At 47.8% G+C, this 18182-nt stretch overlaps 1 protein-coding gene and 1 pseudogene across 1 annotated transcript in view; one reads left to right on the forward strand and one right to left on the reverse strand.

The window, feature by feature from the left end:
- Ptgfrn (prostaglandin F2 receptor inhibitor) overlaps positions 1-18182 on the forward strand; it is a 72050-nt gene that overhangs the window by 44497 nt on the left and 9371 nt on the right. Inside the window, exons 5-7 of the mRNA XM_085677921.2 lie at positions 5877-6302; positions 11770-12189; positions 17649-17756. Coding sequence (XP_085534047.1) covers positions 5877-6302; positions 11770-12189; positions 17649-17756 — 954 coding nt within the window. The remainder of the gene's footprint in view (positions 1-5876; positions 6303-11769; positions 12190-17648; positions 17757-18182) is intronic.
- LOC148119416 (large ribosomal subunit protein eL36 pseudogene) lies at positions 11280-11643 on the reverse strand (annotated as a pseudogene).

An 18182-nucleotide genomic window follows, 5' to 3' on the forward strand; every position in this document is an offset into this window, starting at 1 on the left:
AGGGAGAAGGTGACAGGGAAGATGGCAGAGTAGGAGCAGCAGAGTGCCCAGAGCATGGAAGGGAGGCGGTACTGGGGTCAGGTTGGGTTCAAATGGTGAAGGCCTTGAGTGCAGGCCAGGGCACAGGCTCTGAACCAAGCACAGGGGTAAGGAGGCCCGGGAGGTTTATGACTGTGACTTGCCCAGTGTATCATGTAGAGGACCACTGGGAGGCCATGATATTCTTGGTGGAGACAGCGAGGGCCACGGTGAGGGTGATGTTCTTAACTGCCATGCCTCAGGCTTGGAGTGGGAAGAGCGGAAGGGACACCAAGGAGGAAGAACACATGGGGCTTACTCTCTCGTGGTGTGTAGGCCAGAAGAGGCAAAGCAGAAGATGGGGCACGTCACCCCAACCCAGGGTGGCCAGGAGAAAGAACGGTGGGAATGTGGTTCTGAGAACAGTCAGTGGGAAGCAGGGAGCTGGCTGTGCCTCTTAGGAGTGGGTTCCAGCTAGGTGTCTTCCATGTGCACGCTGGTGAGGGAAGATGAGGGCTGATGTGGGTGATGTGGTGACCTGGTGACCCGGTGACCTGGTGACCTGACTACACTTAGGATGCTGCAGAGCCCCAGCCAATGTCCCTGACACAGCATTGCACCTGTGTTGGGTTGTGAAGTCTATAAAACACTGAGTGGGTGAGTTTTGGAGAGTAGCCAAGGAGAAAGAAAGGGGGTAGGCGAAGTACCCTGGTAGAACTTTTTTCCACTGACCACTAAAAGGTCAGTAAATCATTTCCACTTCTTAATCATCTTTTTAATTTAACTAGCTGACCAACTAAAATTGTTTACCTATATTATACATATGCGTGTATGCCTGCATGGTGTGTGTATCTGTGTCTCTGTGTGTATGTGGTTTTGCCTTTGTTATTGAAGCAGGGCTCACCATTTAACCTGGAATGACCTGGTACTCACAGTGGTTCTCCTTTGCCTCTGGAGTGCTGAGATTAAAGCTACACGCTACCTCATCTGGATTAACAGTGTATATAATTATGGCGTACACGATGATACTTGATATATGTCTGCAGGGCGGATTGGCTAAATTAACCTAATGAATGTATCTGTTTCCAATGATCACCCTGACTTTGCGTGGTAAGAACATTTCAGATCCACTCTCTTAGCATTTCTCAAGCACCTATAAGACGACTTTCTGGGCTTATCTTCTGTCCATCAGAAGTTTGACATCCTTTGACAAACGCCTGCCCCTCCCTGCCCCAGCCTCTGAGAACTACTGTTTTATTCTTTGCTGCTATGAGTTTGACTTTTTTAGATCCTATGAGGCATTTGTTTTTCTGTGTCTTTCTTATTTTGATTAACACAATTTCTATCAGGTTCATCCATGTCATTGCCAATGATAGGATTTCCTCTGTTTTAAAAGCCTAAAAGCACTGTAGTGTGTGCGTGCGTGTGTATGCATGCGCGTTTGTGTGAGTGTGTGTGCGTGTGCGCATGTGTGCATGTGTATGTGCATGCATGTTTGTGTGTGTGTGTGTGCGCGTGTGTGCATGTGTGCGTGCATGTTTGTGTGAGTGTGTGTGTGTGTGTGTGTGCTGCACACGCACATGTCTCCTACGCTGTCTTTCTCCATCCATCCATTGACACTTACAGGTGGGCCCCCTCTCTTGAACTGTGAACAGGTCCGTGATGAGCATTCCCTGTCGTTCATCATCATTTTAACAGCCAATTGAAAGGGGTCACTTTGGAAGGGAGTGCCTGTGGGTGGAAGTCAACCATGAAAGACAGCGAGGTTTATTACTAAAAAGTACATGATCTGATAGAGGACAGAAGTCCCGAGGGGAGCGGCAGGGCACCTCAGTCGTCCTGGGGTTCAGGCCCATGGGAAGCCGTCCTCTGGTCACATTCCCTGTGGCAGTAATTGGCAGTGTCATGGCCAGCAAAGCCTTCAGTGTCCTGAAAATCATCCTGTCGAGCAGTGGAACTTAGAAACTGTAAAGTCTGGAAAAGAGCAGGTTTGGCTTCAGAGATGCTGGTCTTGAAAGGCAAGAAGGTTAATCAACTTTTACAGGTCCTTCTGGGTGTGTAATGGGAATTGTGAATAGTGAAGTGTGTGTGTGTGTGTGTGTGTGTGTGCGCTCATATATGTTGGTGTGGACTCCAGGAGCCCAGGCTAAGCACCCTTTTGTTATTTTATTATTTGTGTTGTGGTGGTGGGGGGGGGTACAAGCACAATCATGCCACAGGGGATGTGTGGAGGTCGGGTGACAACTGTCTAGAGTTTTCTCTTCCACCCAGTTGAGGCAGGCTCTCCTGCTGTTTCTGCCATGTTTGTATTCAGGCTAGCAAGCCTGTGAGCTTCTGGGTAATTCCCCTGTCTGTGCCTTCCATCTTGCCATAAGCGCTGGGGTTATGATGAATACCACCAGGCTCTTTACATTGGTTTAGAGACTGAACTGAGGTCATCCAACCCTGCACGAGTGTTTTTACATGCCACGCCATCTCTCGGCCCCGTCTGTGGGAATTTCTAGTTCCCAGCCCTTGCAGTGGTGTTGGGAGGTGTATTCTAGTCATTGTCTGCATTGTTACAGATGAGGCACCGGAGAACTTAAGAAATCGGTTGGAGATTGTCTGCAGGTCAGTGGGAGAAGCAGGGTTAGCACGCAAGGTCTGCTTGCTGCCCCCTGGTGCTTCACCGCCGCAGACCGTCTTCATGGCTCTCCATGGCCTCATGAAGTCCAGCTTGATGCTGTTGCATCAGGAAGTGTTACCCATACCATACTCAGAGTAGACAGAGCTCTGTAAATGGCAGCCAGAGTGGCCACTGCCACGAAAAATGGAGCACAGTGTCTAGGGTCAGTGTGTTTCGTGTTTCTATTTCACCGGCTCTCAGCTTCCTCCATACTTGCCAAGAAACCTGTGTTAAAACCTCTTGCTAGCCTTCCTTCCCCTGCCTGCCCCCTCCACATTACCTGAATTTCTCTGGTGGCTTCACACTCCTGCCACCATGGTGTTCCCGGGTGTCCCCAGCAGTAACACTTTTCCTCCAAGCTCCTGTGTTCTCTCGTATGTCAGTTGCCCACTCCACAGTGACTGTCCAAGGTGACTGTCTGAGGGTCTCACCCCCAAGCTTCAAAATATTGCCTCGTACACAGCAGGCACCCAGGATATTTGTATCACCTGGCTGTGTGCACAGCCAGTTCAAATCTGTCATTGCCACGTGAGATGAACTTGGTTGTTCTGTTCTGCTTTTCAGTCTGAACCAAATTTTGAGATACCAGAAGGGGCTAAAGCATTGAATGTGGGATGCTGAGGGCATTGTGTGTCCTCTGCATATGGCATCTTTCCCAAGTTCCTGGGAGGTCACCCCGCAATCACCTGCTGCTGGGAAAGCTTATGTGTGGCATGGTAGCCCCCTCCCAGAAGGTGGGAAGACAACCTGAGCCACCCCCTGCACTGCTGCTCCACGCAGAGTGAAGTGAGGCAGCCCCAGTCCTCTGTACCACTGATGTCCCAGCATCCTCTGGTACCTACTTACGCAGCATCCACAGCACAGCGGGGCTGCTCACACAGCCAGGCAGGGGCCCTGTGGGTTTATACCTCTGTGGTGGAGCCCAGTCTTACTCATAATTAAATGCTTGTGAAGATGACATTTGAGAGAATCAAGATTTTGAGTTCTTTTCGTTTCCTAGCCCTGTTAATCATTCTTGGAGAAGTCATGATGTCATAAATTTCATTAGAAGTGTAAATCACAAAAGAACAGTCCCTTGACCTCAGCAGTTTATAATCCATGTGAGTCATAAATAAAAGCAGCAAGAAATTAAACAAAGTTGCTGAAGGCGGTGGAGATAAAGAGAGCACTGGAAAGTGGAGGCCCCATTTAAGTCGAATGATTTTTCTCATAGAAGGCAAAGCGTTCAGAGCAAAAAAAAAAAAAAAAAGTAGACTTTTCTAATAACCTTACCATCAATCCAGGGGTCCAGGGGGTAGATCTTGCGTCCCTACTGTGTTCCAGGATCTTGTGGATGAGACCTCCAAGCAAAGAGTGGAAAAGGCGTATGGGAGCTCAGAGAAAGAGCGCCATCCCCAGGAACACTGAGGCTTGCAGAACATCCCAAACACTGCTGTACCACAAGGGCGGCAGCCCGTATGGTGGTTGGGAAGCCTGTGGAGGGGGCCTGGAGAGGAAGGAAGGCTGCCAAGGGGTTCTAATACAGGTTCCTTAGGAGACAAGTGTGGAGGAGGCCTGCAGCCGGTGATGTCACAAACATGGAAACACGGCAGGGAAGTGGGGGCCGATACTGAGCAGACTCACCACGGCCAGGTTCACTAGGTGATGGTTTCATGGCTGGCAGAGTTACAGGGTGAGTTATTTGTGGCAGTGGAAAGAATGTCCTTTTGGGGAGTTTCAGCCAGGGGGTGTTGGCTGACTGAATACAGATTCAGTGGAAAATAGCAAATGAGGATAAGAATATGTATGAGTATGGGGACCTGGGGGCCTTGTATTTGGGGCACAGCCAGGAGAGGCAGGAACCTGAGCCCTAATGGGCCTCAGATTATAGATTGTTCTCTGGGTTAACTTTGCATTGCTGTTCCCGTGGGAGCTTCAAGTGGGGCTCGCTTGGCATCCCAGAGACAATCTTGATAGGATATGGACACTAAGTTTCTGAGAACCCTCTCAAAGACTCCAACTTCCTGGAGCACCTGGTAGCTTCCCTTATCCTACGCAAAAGTGGGGGTTCTGACCCAGGACATTTGGCTGCTGGCCTTGGGCGTTTTCTTTCTATTTTTAAATTTAATATTATTTTTTAATGTGTATGGGTATTTACCTGTATGTATGTATGTCTGTGTACCGCATGTGTATCATGTCCTCAAAGCCTATAAGAGGGGATTGGATCCCCTGGAACTGGAGTTACAGGTGGTTGTGATTACAGTGTGGGTTTTGGGAATTGAACCCAGGTCCTCTGCAAGAGCCGCCAATGTTCTTTTTTTTTTTTTGATATTGTGAATGCTTTGTTATTTATTTATTAAAAATTTCCACCTCCTCCCCGCCTCCCTTTTCCCTCTCCCTTCCCCCTCCCCCTCCCCCTCCCTTTCCCCCTCCCTCTCTCGTCCTAAGAGCAGTCATGGTTGTGGGAAGTCCAAGGTCCTCTCCCCTCCATCCAGGTCTATAAAGGTGAGCATCCAAACCGACCAGGCTCCCACCAAGTCAGTCCATGCAGTAGAATCAAAACCCAGTGCCATTGTCCTTGGCTTCTCAGTCAGCCTTCATTGCCAGCCACATTCAGAGAGTCCAGTTTGATCACATGCTCCATCACTCCCAGTCCAGCTGGCCTTGATGAGCTCCCATTAGATCAGTCCCACCATCTCAGTGGGTGGACGCACCCCTCGTGGTCCTGACTTCCTTGCTCATGTTCTCCCTCCTTCTGCTCCTCATTTGGACCTTGGGAGCTCAGTCCAGTGCTCCAATGTGGGTTTCTGTCTCTATCTCCATCCATCGCCAGATGAAGGTTCCCTCTGAGTGGGTAGCCTCAGTGAAGGAGCAGGACCTGTTCCTCTGTAAGACGTTCTTTTCTTTCTGTTTTTAGTGGGGCAGGTCACATCCTGCTTCTTCACTGTCTGGACAGGACTGCCGCAGCCAATGTTCTTAACCGCTGAACCATCTCTTCAACCACCCTGGCCGTTTTCTTAAAGCAGATACAGGACAAAGTGATTTACAAGCTTCGAGAAATGCTCTTATAGGGTCTTTGCTGCCCAACACAAAGACTTGATCTCTATGTCAGAAGTTGGCAGGATGGACAATTTCCTACAATCTGAGCCATCCTTGGCTTGTTCCTTTTGCCAGTTCTTATGTTGCTGTGTTTTCTCTTTCTCTCCCTCCTCAGAACCAGAATACCAAGTCTACCTGAATGCTTCGAAGGTCCCTGGATTTTCAGACGACCCTACAGAACTGCAATGCCGGGTGGTGGACATGAAGCGTTTGGAGGCCGGTGTCCGACTTACCGTGTCGTGGTACTACAAAATGAACCGTCGCAGTGACGACGTGGTGACCAGTGAACTTCTTGCAGTCATGGATGGGGACTGGACTCTAAGATACGGAGAGAGGAGCAAGCAGCGGGCCCAGAGTGGAGAGTTTATTTTTTCTAAGGAGCACACTGACACATTCAGTTTCCGGATCCAAAGGACTACAGAGGAAGACAGGGGCAGTTATTACTGTGTTGTATCTGCCTGGACCAGGCAGAGAAACAACAGCTGGGTAAAGAGTAAGGACGTCTTCTCCAAACCCGTCAACATATTCTGGGCCTCAGAAGGTAGGAACTTCATGCTCCTCATTGTTGGGTTTTGTTTCAGTTTCTGAAGTCTTCTGTCTATGTCTGTTTCAGTTACCGTCACCCCCCACTCATACTAGAAGTCCATGCTCTAGGAAGCTGTAATCTAGGGAGCTGTTATCACCCCGTGACCCTCTTTGCCTTCCTTTAAGACTCACTGCTGCTTCTCCTACGTCCCCAAGCTGAGAGGGAAGGGCTTCTTCCGCTCGCTGTCATTCGCAAAGCCTTGCATTTCCTGCGCCCCGTTGTTTCCTTTGCTTTTCAGCTGCCAAGCCCCTGTCTGAGAACAGTTGTCTCAAGAACCCTGCTAAGTGGTAGTGTTTACGTCCCACAATCCTTCACAGGAGTCAGGTACCCTCCTTGTTTCCCAGTGCTCTTTCTGCCATTTCCTTTGAGCCCCAGAAGTCCCTGTCTGCTTCTCCTTACCCAGGACCATACCGCTTCCTCTTCCCTCTTCCTCATATCTCCTCCCGCCACTAACTTGCTTGACTCCTGGGTCCTCTGCTCATTTGTTGGCGATGCCAGCCTTGCTTTCATTGCCACTCCTGTCTGGCTTGCTTTGTTGAAGTCATCCTGGGAGCTTTCAGAAGCAAAGATCCCAGTAGAAATTATATTCGGATTGGTTGACGGTGTGTGCGGTCTGGATGCTGATGTTGAATCCTCTAGAGGAGCCACCGTGGAGAACCCTGGTGCAGGCAAGGCTTTTGTTCTCAGTCCCCTGTCTTCCTCTAAGTGTTGTATCTCATGTGCTTTTTGGTCCTTCACTCCTGATTCTGTACATCAGAGCAGCCTACTTCTGATAGCTGAGACCCAACCCCTCCATTGCTGAACTTTCACATGCCTGGCTCTGTATGCACACCGTCTTTCTAGATCATTCCCTTGAGTACTTCAGTCTGTTAGTCCTGCCATCTGCCACTGTCTTTCCTCCTTACTGGGTCTTCACTTCTCTCTTACCAGGAAGTCCATCATGTACCCGTAGCCCTCTCTGATATGTGTCCAGGGCCAAGGGGGTGAGGAGAATTATATGACCACCTGCTGATCCCTAGCCTAAGTTCCCAATCACGTCCCTCCTTTGCATCTCTTGCCACTGGCTTGGTCTACCCTATATTCTGCTTAAAACACAACCCGATTCAAAGCCAACTTTGCTGTCTCCTTGGCTGCATATGCAGAGCTAGATGCAATTGAAGGAAAAAAAAAACATTCCAACAGTGGTCTGGCCTCACTTTAAATCTCCGATCCCTTCTGTCACGTGGGCTCTCAACATTGAGAGCCATTCTGGTTTCCCTCGTGTGTTTACTTCCCCACTCTCCTAAGTGATAATTGCACGCCACCTGCTCTCTCTGCAAACATCCTCCCCCAGCCTCCATCAGCTTCTGGCCTTGCTTCTCCATCCCCTATAAAAAGACAGTCAAAGGAGAACTTCCGTTTGCCGGGCTCAGCGTTGAACCTGTTACTCACCCTTCTGTCTTAGCAAAGGCCAGCCCCTCTCAGGGCTCAGGCACATGGCCCTCTCTCTTATGTCTTCCATGTTCTCTCTCCTCTGGTCCTTTCCCACCAGCCTGTGAAGAATGCTGTTAGGGAAACTAATTTTGGTCTATCTTCTTCCTTCATCTTTCTGTTTCTTACAACCTTTGCCCACCACTCTGTCCTTTGGTAGCGGAGGACTTGATTGAACTATATTTACTATCTCTAGTTTCTCCTCCATCTCTCTATGGTACCTACTCTCCCCCTCACTGCGCGTATTAAGACCGCCAGACATCAATGCACTGCAGAAGCCTGCTGTCAGTTTCCTCCTTTGCTGCTTCCTGTCCATTCTCGGTTCCCATACAGGATGTAACATCAGGACGGAGTCCCTGAATTCCTGTTTACCTTCCTTAGCGAGGTCTTCTCACTCCACCTGCCAGCTGCTGACTCCCAGTTCTGCATGTTTATCCCAGCATGTTCTGCAACTCCAGACTCCATGTTCTATTGCCTTCCTGCCTAGCAGGCACCGCTCAGACTTGTGTCTAAAACGGAACCTCTGGCCTCTGCAACCTGTCTTCCTCCATCTTCAGTTGCCAACCCGAGCCTTCCCTTCTGATTCCTCATTCGCTTTATTTTGCTTTGCTTTGTTCTGTTTAATGTACTAGGGGTTGAACCCAGGATCTTACAAGCCTTATGCAAGCTAGCCACTCCCACCCCTAACTTTCCCTTTTTGGTTGTTGTTTGATTGACTTGTGGCCTTTTTGTTTTTAGAGGCAGGGCCTCATGTAGCCCAGTCCTCCTCAAACTCAGTATGTAGTCAAAGAAGACTTTGAACTCCTGATACTCCTGTCTCAACCTCCTAAGTGCCAGGATTGCAGACACTGCCGTGCCCAGTTCTGACTCCTCATTCTGGACGCTGGCTTAGTCTAATGGCCCCTCATGCTCCACTCTTCACGAGCCACTACTCTTACTGTATTTACATCACCGCCTCCTCTCTGGTCTCAGTGCATCCACCCTTAATAACACTTTAAACTGGGTGGTGGTGGCACACGCCTTTAATCCCAGCACTTGGGAGACAGAGGCAGGCCGATCTCTTGAGTTCAGGGCCAGTTCCAGACATCCAGAGCTACAGAAAGAAACCTGTCTCAAGACTAATAAAATAATAATAGTAATAACAATAATAATCACACTCTTAGCATCATCCAATCAAATCATGAAATTCTTCCACCCTGAACCCTCATAGGTTCCCTGTCTCAGCGACCCCTCAGTGGCCTTGAGTGTCCTGTATAGACTGATCAGCTTTCCCCACAGCTCTACCCACTGCCCACTCTACTTGGTTAGCTCGTCTACCCTTCCCATGGTTCACCTCACTACCTGGCAAGCTGTTTCATCTCCCTCAGGTGCTTAGTCAAATGCCACCTTCTTAATGGGACCTTCCTGGGGCACTCTGTCTGTAACTCTGTTCCCTTTCCTCATATCCAGCCCTACATTTTCTCTTTTTTTTTCTCTGTAGTTGTTCTTTCATTTTTACCACCTAGTCACACTGTTTTATCTGCTTGTCTTCCTCTACTAGTACTTAAAGTGGCGGGTTACTGTTTCATCACCAGAGCCTATGATTTGATATGATATGATATGATATGATATGATATGATATGATATGATATGATATTGAAAGACTCCCGTGGGCGTCTTCCTTCGGGAGAGACCCCGTGCCCAAAGATCAGTCGAAAACACGCAGCCGGATGCAAACAGCAAGAGGTTTATTGGATACGCAGGTACCTGGGGCGACAAGTCTCTCGGACTTGCGCGCCCACAGGTTGGGGGTGAGGGGTTCTTATAGGAGAGCAAAAAGCGAGGTTTACAGAAGCAAGATGCAGGGTGGTAAATTCTTAACCTAAATAACAATGAGGGGACTATTCAGCGGTTTACTGTTCCTCCTATCCTGCCCCCCTTTCCTGGCTGGCGACTAGATATCTGATTGCACAGCCCCTGACTCGTGACGGCCCCGCTCTATACGTGACTCAGGCCTCGCAATCCTCTCTTCATCCCTTGAAGTCTTTGTTCCTACTCATGCCAGTCCATAAATCTCCTGTCCTGCAGCCAGATAAGGCTGTCCTTGCTCTAATCTCAGGTGTCTTTGCTTAGCATTCCGGAGGCCCTGAGCTTGTTATTTGTTCAGCATTCCGGAGGCCCTGAGCTTGTTATTTGTGAATCCTTTGCAAAACGGTATAACTGTGGCTAAAACGAGTTGGGGTCCTTCAATATGATATGATATGATATGAATTATGTCTAATTCATGAGTGGATAAGCAAACTCATGGGAGAAGCAAGATTGAATGTGCCTGGTCAGTGGTACCTCTGGATCATCTCTCTGAAGACGGCATGGCACATATGTTGTGCTGATAGGTTTGGCAGGACAAATTGCTCCCTACCAAATTCTTAACTTGATAGAATTTTGGATTAATTATTGTATTAAAAGACTTTCCCCAGCCCCTTCTCCCCAGGGGAATGGGAAAAAATATATAGCTCAATAAAAACAATATTTTTTTATTATATAAAAAATAATTTTTTAAAAAGACTTTTTTTTAGAGCCAGACGGTGGTGGCGCACACCTTGAATTCCAGCACTCAGGGGGCAGAGGCAGGTAAATCTCTGAGTTTGAGGCCAGCCTTGTCTACAGAGTGAGTTCTAGGACAGCCAAGATTACACAGAGAAACTCTGTCTCAAAAAACAAATAACAAAAAACAACAACAACAAAAAACCAAAATCAAGTTGTTGTTGTTTTTAAGGAATGGGCATGATTCGTTTTATCTTTTAGTAGCTATTTAACAGTATTCATATTTTAGTAGCTATATAACTTCTTCATGCCTGGCTTTGTGCCAGTATGGCTGAGGAAACCTAATGTGTACATGCTTAGGGATTAATGTTTAACAGAGAAGCCAAAAGAACATGCAGACCCACTGGTACTGTTGCTGTCGACAGTGACTGCAGTTTTAAAACCACATCTCTGGAGTTAAAATTTAAATCAGGTAGAGTCGTTGCATCTGCAGATGCAATTGCATTTAGTGGCACAGGGTCAGGCGGAGAAAAGCCATGCTGGCATACAGGCTGACATTCAGCAGAGAGGCTGTGATGTGGCTAGCTTAACCTATCTTCCCCTGACTCGGTGAGTCCTGAGAGCCTGTTAGCTCTGAGTTCTCTCGATGAAACATCTCCAGGATCTGAAATTCTCCAGTCCACACTTTCCCTGTCCATTGCACCTCAGATAGCTTGTGGCTTCCCCTGTGGCGGTTTCCAGCCTGTTTGCTGACAGATACTTTATTTTCTTTTGGAGTTTCCGCTTTTTCCTTAGCGCTATTGTGTGGCAAATTGCAAAAAAAAAAAAAAAAAGTCCCTCTTTCCTGGATGCTTTGATTCTCTTTTTTCCTTTTTTAGATGTATATCCATTTTATTTTATTTATTTATTTATTGCGCCACAGCAACGTTTATTGGGGGGGGGGGGATCAGTCCTTCTTGGCCGCCGCCTTCCTCATGGCGGCCAGCACGTTGCTCAGCTACTCCCGCTTCCTCTTGGCACGTATGTGCGTGCCCACCCGCTTCTTGATGAACTTGAGCGCGGGCTTGTCTTTGGACACCTTGAGCAGCTCCATGGCGCACCGCTCGTAGGGCGCGAAGCCGCACACCTCCCGGATCATGTCCCGCACGAACTTGGTGTGCTTTGTGAGGCGCCCGCACCGCAGGCTGTGCCTCGGCTGGCTCACGTTCTTTGTCACCTTGTGGCCCTTGTTGAGGCCCACGGCCATGGGGTAGCGCAGGGCCATGGCTGCGGGACGACACGGCAGCTGACACCCGGCCCTCGGGCCCCCCCTGCCCGCCCGCTCCCGACGCGCTCCGCCGCCCGGGAACCCCGATGGCGGCGGATGCCCCTGTATATCCATTTTAACCAAATCTCTTGGAAATGACCTCCCTCTGATTCTTCACTCCAGATTCTGTGCTCGTGGTGAAGGCACGGCAGCCAAAGCCCTTCTTTGCCGCGGGGAACACGTTTGAGATGACTTGCAAAGTGTCTTCCAAGAATATTAAGTCACCGCGCTACTCTGTGCTCATCACGGCTGAGAAGCCTGTTGGGGACCTCTCCAGTCCCAACGAAACCAAGTACATCATCTCCCTGGACCAGGACTCTGTGGTGAAGCTGGAGAACTGGACAGACGCATCGCGGGTGGACGGCGTGGTGTTAGAGAAGGTTCAAGAGGATGAGTTTCGATACCGAATGTACCAAACTCAGGTCTCTGACGCAGGGCTGTACCGCTGCGTGGTGACAGCCTGGTCTCCTATTGGGGGTAGCTTGTGGCGAGAAGCGGCGACTAGTCTCTCCAATCCCATTGAGATTGACTTCCAAACCTCAGGTGAGCACAGAACTGAACTCCATGACGCCACAGATTGAGCTGGGAGACAAGCCCAATATTTTAATCAAGGGCCCTTTTATTTATTTGTTTGTCTTTGGGTATGTGTGAGTGGTATGTGAATGTGATATATGTGTGTGGTTTTATGTGCACATGTGTGCTTGGAAGGCAGAGGAGGGCGTCAGGTGTCTGGTTCTGTCACTCTGTGTTCCTCTGAAACGCTTCCCCACTGAGCCCGGAGCAGGCCTGATAGCGAGACAGCCAGGGATCCTTGTCTCCCCACCACCCACAACTTACACACAGTGCTGGGGTCACTCGGGTCCTCATTTATAGGCAGCGACCACTCTTACAAATCGTGCGGTCTCCCAAGCCCTTGTCCTTGCCTTTTCAAATAGCTTGTGAAGCGGAAGTCATATGCTGTTTAGTTTATCCCTGCCAGGTCCATAACTCTGAGGCTGTTCATACACTCACAGGGTTGTGTGACCAGCAGTCACCAGAGACAATTATAGAACATTTCCTATGGCACCCAGATGAAACTCAGACCCTTCACCCACAGTGTCCAGCCTGCCACCCCGCAGTGACCCCTCTGCTTTCTCCGTATGTGGAGTTTCCTGCGCTGTGTTCTTGGCACATATGTCACCGTAGTGTCTGAGCAGGGTTTTCAAGTATCCCCCATGTTGCAGCCTGCTTTCCTTCACTTCATCCTTGTGATCAGGGACTAGTCCATTACACTGTCAGGCCACACCTTATCATCTCATCAGATGATGGACGAGTCGGGTCTGTCCACTTCCCCACTGGTATACGTCTGTCTAAAACACGCATGTGCAAGTTTTTATTTCTTTTGTTTTGGTTGTTTGGAAATGTATGGTTTTATTTTAAAAAAAAGACCAGAACTGATACTTCAGTCTTTGAGGAACATAGTGGAGAGAAAAGCACATGCCTTGTCGAAATGGATGGTTCAGAATGGGAGCCTGAATCCAGTCGTTTCGTGGCTTCCAACTGGAGGACTCTATGTGGTGACAGCAGCTCTGGGTCCGGCCTCTCAGGAGTGATTCCACCCTGGCATGGACCCTCAGCCTTACTGCTCCCCTGAGTCGTGGATTGGAAACACTTCCTGTAATAGGCGTCACCAGAGTTACTGTGGTGCTGTGTATTGGCGACTCTGCCAAGTTTGTTGACAACTGTTATTCATGATATTTACCTACTCAGAAATGACTTTATCCTTAGCAACTAGAATAGCATCGTGTTGTAAGGCAGAAAAGCCCACGTTTCTGGACTGCATGGCTGCAAGGTGGATGTTCACAAGTGGAAATATTTCACACTTACGTGTGACTCACTAGGACCTGGCACACCTTCTGTGTGGCTTTCAGTAGGAAGATGGCTGTTAAAGCTTCAAATTCCCAGTCTCCGTTAGATGATCCCTGTGAAGAACTGTCTATGTTCTTCAATGTTAGACTAGCAGGTCTCACTAGGCCACCCTGCATGCTAGTTAGGGAGTTTTTGGGTTTTCTGTTTTGTTTTGTTTTTTAGTTCGGAATTTTGAATGCATATACTTTTATACTCATTTACAAAAAAAAATCTGTCATTAACTGAATCAATATAACAAATGCAAGATGCTCTAATTGATTATTATTATTGGGGGCAGAGAGATGGCTCAGTGGTTAAAAGCACATAACTATTCTGGGACCCTAGTGTGGTTCCCAGCACCCATGTTGAGCACCTCACACCTACCTGTAACTCCAGCTCCAGGGACTCAATACCCTTTTCTGGCTTTCCTGGGCGGTTGCAGTCATGTGCACACACCTAAACAAACAAAACTAAAATATATTCTTTTTAGCCAGGCGGTGGTCATGCATCCCTTTAATCCCAGCACTCAAGAGGCAGAGGCAGGCAGATCTCTGTGAGTTTGAGGCCAGCCTGGTCTACAAGAGCTAGTTCCAGGACAACTAGGGCTGTTACACAGAGAAACTCTGTCTCAAAAAACCAAAAATAAATAAATAAATAAATAAAATGTATCTTTTTGAAAAAGAGATTGTTAAATCGCTCACATTTGTTTATAGGTAGATCAGAATCCACCTGCCTCTGCCTCGGGAATTCTCCACACTTGTCCCTTGTTGGGCATTTTTGTCAGGAAAAGCACTTATCCATATTTGTGTTTTGTTGAGATGATTACATGATTTTGTCCTTTTTTGTATGTTTCTGTCTTACTCTCTGCTATAGTCACTTCTGTCTTATTTTACATTTGTTATTTGATCATTCTTTCGTTTATGTGTAAGGGGGAGATATAAAATCCCTCATATATATTTCTGTGTTAGGGATAGAGATTGAGTCTATTAATTCTTTAAATCTCAGTCTGGCAGGTAGTACTCTCTTTACTTCCAGGTTGAATAGATCGCCTAAAAACTATATTGTCTGCGGAATTGTCACAGATTGTCCCCATCTTAGTTAGAAGTTGCCACCTGTTTGACCAGCCTAGAACTAGAGCCCCAGATTGTCCCCCAGTAAACAACTGAATTGATCATGAAGAGCCTTCATTTCTACCCATCAGCACTCTGCCTTGAGACCCATGACAAAGAAGGCTTCCCTGGCTCCACCATCCTATCACCCCATCCCCAGTCTTGTTCTCTTGTTAGTGGGGTCTGAGTTTCCCAGGGGAAATCTACTAGATCATGACTTTTACTGACCTAGGTATCAGGGTTGAAATGAGATTTAAGCGTGATGATGTAGGAGTTATCCTTTTAAAAGAGTAGTAATTGTTTTCTTTTTAGTGTAGAAATGTGTAAATAGAGGGAAAGCGCTAAGACATTAAGAGCCCTGAGCACTCTTTCTGAGGACCTGGGATCAATTCCTAGTGCCCACATTGCAGTTCACAACTGTGTGCATATATACGACTCCAGTCCCAGGGGATCTGACGCCCTTTTCTGGCCTCCGTGGGAATAACACATGTGGTACTCAGACACACACACAGGCAAAATGGGCATACACTTAGAATAAAAATAATGATTAAAAATTTAAAATAGATCCATGTTGCAGAAAGTAGAGCACTCACACCCCCACTCTCACCCTGCCCTACGAAACACTAATTTAGGTTGTTCATCTTCCTAGAATTTTTCCTCTGGTGTTATCTTCATGATTTGGAAGTCTTGGCTATAGATAAAATTCTATGACCCACTTCTTCCCCCTTTAATGTCAGATGATCATTTGTCCTGTTACAGTAGACACTGTAAGTAAGTGCTAGGTAGACACTGGCCCGGGGCTGCAGAGAGTAACATCACTTAGCCGTGACACCCCCCGGCTGGAGGAGCAGATGGGTTGCAGTGTTTGCTTGCACAGAGAAGCTGCCCTTCGGGCCTTTTCCTAGTGGGAATGGACCGTGGTTGTGTCAGTGTTTGTATTTAAAACCTAAGTGGTCCCTATACTCTTAGCTGACTGGGAATCCAGGGACCCCTAGCGACTCTGGCTGCTCACTGAATTCTCAAGTCATAGTCTGTGGTCTGCAGAGTTAACCAGACAAATTCCCTCACAAAACAGCTTTGCCACAAAACTTGACCATAATAAAAATATTTCGAAATATCCCACTATTCTGGGATAATGACCATATTAACATTGAGCTGTTGATTTCATCAGAAGGAAATCCACTCCTCTCAAGTTGTTTGCCACAATGAAGGCCTTCTTCCCCAGCCCTGTCTGCACTGTGAGACAGAGCACAGACCCTCTCACCAGCCCTCCCTTGGTTCCCACGGCAGCCACCAGTAGGGGAATAGGAGTTATGACTTGTGACCGACCCAGAAGGCATTTGGGGTTTTCTTTGGAAATATAAAGACAAGTGACGTTTGTTCAAATTAGAAAAAAAATCATTGTTTTTTAATAATGTTTCATTATTTCATTGTTTCAAATAAGAAAAATACATAAATCAACTGAGCGTTTCGGCGTTTGGTCACTTGGGGTTTTCTTAGAAGGGGCCTGAATACTTTCAAAGAAAGCCCTTAGCAGAGTCCTTTATTACAATCAAGTTTCTAATCTACGGGAAAAGTATAACCTCCTTGTTCACTGCGGCCACTGAACCAACAGAAACAACATTCTCAGTCATTTACATGTAACTGGTTCAGAGCAGTAAGGCTGGTCCTGAACTCCACACAATTGTGGGCAGAGCCGGGGGGGGGGGGCAGAGCAGGGGCAGGGCTGAGGCATCTGGTGGAGGTGATGTCTCCTGGGCCGGCTGTCCTGCCATGTTCTCTGCCCCTCTGGAGTTTAGTCCCTGGGTCTCCCTAACACACCTATCTCTGTATCCACCCTTTCTTTACCCTTCTTCTGGGGACTACATGGATTATTCATATCCTTAGTGCTAGGAAAGCAATTTCATGACTTCTTATTAGTCATCAAACTGAAGTGAAAATCCAGCCAGAGTCATTTCAGCTCATTGCCTCATGGCGGCGTGACCTTTCACACACTCTCATGAGCCAGTAGGTTTTTTATGGAGGCTTTAAAACACACTTTGGGGTCCATTTTCCTTGCCAGTAATCTGAACAAGGAAACAGTAATGTCCCTATTTCTCAAGTAAGCTCTACCTCTGCTTCCCAGGCCGTCTGTCTATGCTCTGCTGAAAATCCCAAGTAGAATCCCACAGCACTGATATTCTAGAACATTCTTTCAGTTTTTCTTATTCCTAGATTTTAGAAGGTGGAATAATAAAGTTAAGCATTAAGCTGTTGGGATCAGTTTGACTTGAGCTGTGAAATACCTGTATAATCTAAGGGGAATCAGAGATGGGTTCAAAGTAATCATTAGGCGCTGTATTCTTGCGGTGAGGGGAGAGCTCAGTGGAGGCTGAGATATAGTTTTAGTTTTGCAGCAAAGTTGACCCAGAAGTATATGCACCCTGCCTGCCCCAACTTGGCTGGACTTTTAGGACTCTCCACGCTGTCTGTTTCTCCTAAAATTCTAGCATTCTCTCAGTGCCCCTCCCTATATTTTATGTAAACATTGTCATTGTTGGGGGCTGGTCTGTCTCCTAACTGGGTTTCAGCCCTTTAACTCTGGGGTCTTTGTCCCCATCAGTACTGCAGAACATGCTAAGGCCAGTCAACCAACTGGGACCAAAAGGGTTGGGTCCCTGACCCCTGACCCTCTGGTCTCTCACCCTCCCTGGCTAGTTTGGACTACACTGAACCCGGAACCCACCTAAGCTTCCCAGCTGCGAGGTGAACGTATCCTACCAAAGGAAGCTGTGGGCATCAGGCAGAGAAGGTCAGTTCAGAGTTCGTCCAGACCGAGTTCAGCTAGGTGTGCCCGATGCAAGTGTCTCTGGGTGGAGAAAAGAGATCTTCGAATACCTGCTCTACGATGTCCCTAGACCAGTTCCCAGGAAAGCGAACCACATTTAGATGCTACTGGAGCTTCAGGAATGGAAGTTGAACTTGTGTGAAAGAGACTAATGCGACTTAAACTCCACTCTCTTCCAGGTCCCATATTTAATGCCTCTGTGCATTCGGACACGCCGTCAGTCACCCGGGGAGAGCTCATCCAACTCTTCTGTATTGTCACGCTGGAAGGAGCCGTGCTGGACCCAGGTACCCCCCTCCATTCTTCCCCCTCCTCCAGATGCTTTTGGTGAATGTTTGTCATTCTCACTGTCTCTCGGGTGTAGGGACGAGGGTTTGGACTGTCTGTTGATCTCTACTTGCCTTTCTTAGGTGGGTAGGATCTCCGTTGCTACGATGAAGAACCATGACCCAAAAGCAAGTTGGGGAAGAAAGGGTTTATTTGGCTTACACTTCCACACTGTAGTCCTTCATTGAAGGAAGGCAGGGCGGAATTCAAACAGAGCAGAAACTATGGAGGGGTGCTGCTTACTGGCTTGTTCCTCATGGCTTGCTCAGCCTGCTTTCTTATAGAGCCTAGGGGTGGCGCCACCCCCAGCAGACTGGGCCCTCCTGCATCAATCACTAATTAAGAAAATATCTCACTGCTGTATCTTATGGAGGCATTTTCTCAGT

Source organism: Myodes glareolus, chromosome 17, assembly GCF_982192425.1.
Source record: "Myodes glareolus chromosome 17, mMyoGla1.1, whole genome shotgun sequence".
Taxonomy (NCBI): Eukaryota; Metazoa; Chordata; class Mammalia; order Rodentia; family Cricetidae; genus Myodes; species Myodes glareolus.